Here is a 4,174-nt window from a genome sequence, read left to right as displayed (position 1 = left end):
CAAGTGAGGTAATAAAACCGACCAACCGAACCATCGCTGGTCCCCACCATCCCACCTTTTTCTCTCATTGCTAACTGGGCCCCACTCCCACTCCTCATTATGCGCATTTATTATTTTCAAACGTGTTTCCACTTCATCTCCTCCCTATCCCAGCCCTCCGTTTCCCATCGCCCCCCACGCTCTAGCAGCAATCCTACGGTCCTGATCTTGATTACGTGAAATAAAAAACTATGCGAGCAGAGGTGATGCCTATACCTAAGTAAAGAAAGTCCACAGTTTGACCAAAGACCCCAAAAAGAGAGAGAGAGAATATAATTAAAGTAAAATAAAAAATAAAGAAATTAACTGTATTAAAAAAAGAGATTGATGACGTTAGCGTACCTTTGACCCATTTCTCTCTCTTCTTTAAACCCACCCCTTTCCACTCTCTCCTCTCCCCACTGTCTGATTTTCCTCTTTGCTAAGCCTTTCAATTTTTCCCTCACATTCTCGCCGAATTTTCTCGCTTCCCAAACAGAAAATGGTAAGGGATGATTTGTACATTACAGTTCCGAGTTTCTTCAGGTGTCCAATATCACTAGACGTGATGAAATCACCCGTGAGTCTCTGCACCGGCGTCACCTACGACCGAGCCAGCATCCAACGGTGGCTGGACAGCGGCAACAACACGTGTCCGGCCACGATGCAGGTTCTGCAAAGCAAGGAATTTGTTCCGAATCGCACCTTACAACGCCTCATCCAGATCTGGTCCGACTCGGTCCAGCACCGGGTCGACTCGTCCGAGTCGGCTACCGGCCGCCCGGTCGTCCTCTCTCAAGACGAAGTCAAAGACATCATCAGGGTTGCAATTTCCAAGACTGAGGATTTTTCGGAGAATTTGACCAAAATCGTTGCGTTTGCTAAAGAATCCGATGAGAACAAGACGTTTCTGGCGAAATTCGACGGGTTAGTCGTGATGCTCGTCGAAATCTTGAGTAATGTTAATGATGTGAATATGTTAAAGCAAGTAATTAGAGTTTTGGATTTGATTTTGAACAAAATTGAAGATCAACAACACTTGATGAACCTGATATTGAAACGCGATCAAGATTGCTTGAATTCGCTGCTTCTTGTTTTGAAGCAACAAGAAAGCGTCGATTCAAGAATTGAATCTCTTAGACTCTTGGAATTCATCGCCGTCGACGCCGACTCGAAAGTAAAAATCGCCGAAAGAGACGGATTATTAGCCGAAACCGTGAAGTCACTGAGCTTAGATTCCGATCGGAGACTAATCGAGGCGAGCTTGTCTTGCCTAATCACTATTTCATCGTCGAAACGCGCGAAAACGAAGTTGATTAATCACAAGCTGATCACGGAGCTGGGAAAATTGATAACAGACGGCCATAACGGTAACGGTAACGGTAACGGTAACGGTAACGGTAACGGTAACGGTAACGGTAACGGAAGCAGAAGCGGTACCGTTTTGATAACGGAGAAGGCGTTGAGGCTGGTGGAGATATTGAGTACGACCAAGCAAGGGAGAATGGAGATATGCCAGGACGCGGCACTGTTAAACGGGGTCGTGCAGAAGATGCTGAAAGTTTCGGCTGCGGCTACGGAGCATGCGGTGACGATACTGTGGACCGTGTGCTATTTGTTTCGGGATCAGACGGCACAGGAGGCGGTGTCGAGCAGCAATGTGCTGACAAAGATATTGCTGCTGATGCAGAGCAACTGCACGCCTGCCGTGCGCCAAATGAGCGCCGATTTGTTGAAGATTTTCAGGGTTAATTACAAGTCGTGTCTGGCTAGCTATGATACTAAAACAACTCATATTATGCCCTTTTGATCATCATCCTCATCATCATCATCATCATGAAAATTATAAATATCTTTTGGGTGTTAAAAAAAATATGGAAAAAAAAATTGTGTAGATGGTAGTTTCAAAGGGAAATGTTTTTGTAAATCAAAGGAAATTTTGTTAGTTATCAAATGGATACAAGCACAGAATTCATTTCATTTCAATTAGCACGTACGTCTCTTGTTTATTTTTTATTCCATTAGAATTTGTCGAATGTTGGCCTTGTAGTTTCAAGAGTTCGATTTTTCAGAACCAGAGAAGAGATGATCCAATGTTGAGATGTGTGCCAAAAGGCATGAAGAAGAGCGAAACAATGCATCTAATAATTAGGGTCAATTAATCATAATTTGTTGCGGACATCTTAAGATAATAATCATTCGGGGGACTGGCTATATTGGAACGGTTGTATTGGAACCGCTCTAAGATAAAGTATATTTTCATAACCATATGATTAAAAATATAACATGTTTTTTATTATTTATCACTTTACGTGTGTAATTGTGATTCACACTTTATCTTAAAATCGCTCTAATATAGCCATGGCCTTATCATCGGTGGATGGTTGATGCACACATTTTGTATGCATCGGAGATCTGCCGAACATTAACTCGAAATCCCATCTCCTAGGGCTAGATAGACAGAACCCACAAGCTTCGTTATATGTCAACATATGCGTATTTGTAAGCAACTCTTTGCAATTTGAAGATAAAATTTGGACCGTGTCTAGAACAGATGCCAGTGATTCTATATTTCATTGAAAAAAAAAAAAAAAACTCTCTTTCAAAAGATTTTAAGAGAATTTTCGAAGAAATTTTTGCCAATTTTAAAAAGTTTCAGAGAAGATTTACTACGAATGTAAAATTATTTAACTTATGCGTCATTGTTGATCATACAACGTAAAATTCTCTTTGTATTTTTAACTAATAACTAGGGTGAGGTTCTTTTTTTTTTTTCTTTTTTTAAATAGTTTACTTGATGCTTTGTATTGAGATGCAAAATGGAAAAGCATTAATGAAGAACGAAACATGCATCAATTGTATAAACAATGTAATCTATGAGCTGGCAATGAATTGGAAATGAGTTGAATTCCATATTTTTAAGTCATAACATTGACCAAAAGATTCCTTGGCTGTGTTTTGCCAGGAGCAAGAGCCTCAATTAATTTGAAAGAAAGCATTATTCAAAACAAGGTTTATTTTTTATTTTTTAATTTTCTCTTTGAGTTTTTCTTTTTCTTTTTCTTTGAGAGTAAGACAAAGTGCCACAAATGCTGAAGTGGGTTAGCTTTGTAGTTGCTGAAATGTATTGTTAATATAACTAGTGTAAGCTTTCTCTTTCAATTTTTAATTGCTTCTTGTTGGTTGGTTTTCTAGGGGAAAGCAATGAAAGTGATTGGAATCACAATCCCTAAAAAGAATTGTGTTAAAAGATATAAAAAGAAAGATGGGTTTGACCATTCCAACCTCTAGAGCTATTTAATAGGAAACTAGAAATATTAACGCTCGAGAAAAATAGTACTGTTTAATGTAAAGGTACGGTCTCCAAAATTTACGAGTGTTCTTCAAAAGAAAATAAAAATAAAAATTACGAGTTTATTAACAAAAATTAATAATATTTCAAGTAGAGATTTTCATCAAGTCCAAACACGAAATTAGAGGGGAAAAAATCACAAAATATTCGGTGTATCGGTGATAATTTTCAAATCTTTCTTCAAAAATTTGATGTTTTAACGACTCTCAAAAGTTGGGATGAAAATCTCTCTTCGAGGAAATGGGTTTGATTTTGTTTTGTTTTCAATTGGATTTTAGCAATTGGAAAAAGATTGCAACAACCAACATGCATATCAAAAGTTACAATAAATGGGTTCTCCAAGCACTCTCTCTAATAGGGTTCTTTTACTTTTTCTTTTTTGTGAATGTTCTCATTCTTTTTTTTTTCCATTATAAATCTTTAAAAAAAAAAAAAAAGGTTCATGTGCGGTTGATAATCACTATCATTGTAATTTATTGATATATATATTACAAGTTGGTTTCGTTGGGTTAAAAGGTTTTGCAAATTGTTAGTTGTTTTTAGTGGATGTGTCATCGCATTATTCATCGAGTAACCTTGCTGTTGCCTAGAAAATGGACACATCTCAAATGATATGTGTATGTGGGGACTTTTTCATCTTTACATCATCTTCATGACCAATATCATGATTGATTGAATTGATGAGTGGCTAAATTAAATTTAAATAAACAAAATCAATTTGAAGTTGATGGGATTGAATCGACTTGGCTGCTGATTGTTCTTTGTGTGTTGTTTTGTTCTTGTTGTTTATTTCTAGCCAATGTC

The 4,174-nt window shown here is 37.6% G+C and overlaps 1 protein-coding gene across 1 annotated transcript; it reads left to right on the top strand.

Moving 5' to 3' along the window:
- The first annotated feature begins 386 nt into the window (after positions 1–386).
- Positions 387–1,998, top strand: LOC18037487 (U-box domain-containing protein 27). Its single transcript, XM_006427752.2, has one exon. It carries the CDS (start codon positions 521–523, stop codon positions 1,826–1,828), a length of 1,308 nt encoding a protein of 435 aa, XP_006427815.1. The 5' UTR covers positions 387–520; the 3' UTR covers positions 1,829–1,998.
- Positions 1,999–4,174: the final 2,176 nt, after the last annotated feature.

This window comes from Citrus clementina, unplaced genomic scaffold (assembly GCF_000493195.1).
Source record: "Citrus clementina cultivar Clemenules unplaced genomic scaffold, Citrus_clementina_v1.0 scaffold_7, whole genome shotgun sequence".
Lineage (NCBI taxonomy): Eukaryota > Viridiplantae > Streptophyta > Magnoliopsida > Sapindales > Rutaceae > Citrus > Citrus x clementina.
This window is presented reverse-complemented; position numbering and strand designations above follow the sequence as displayed.

What these genes read in the sequence shown, in the direction of transcription:
- LOC18037487 (XM_006427752.2), top strand. Translation starts at nt 521, where the DNA reads ATGGTAAGGGATGATTTGTACATTACAGTTCCGAGTTTCTTCAGGTGT.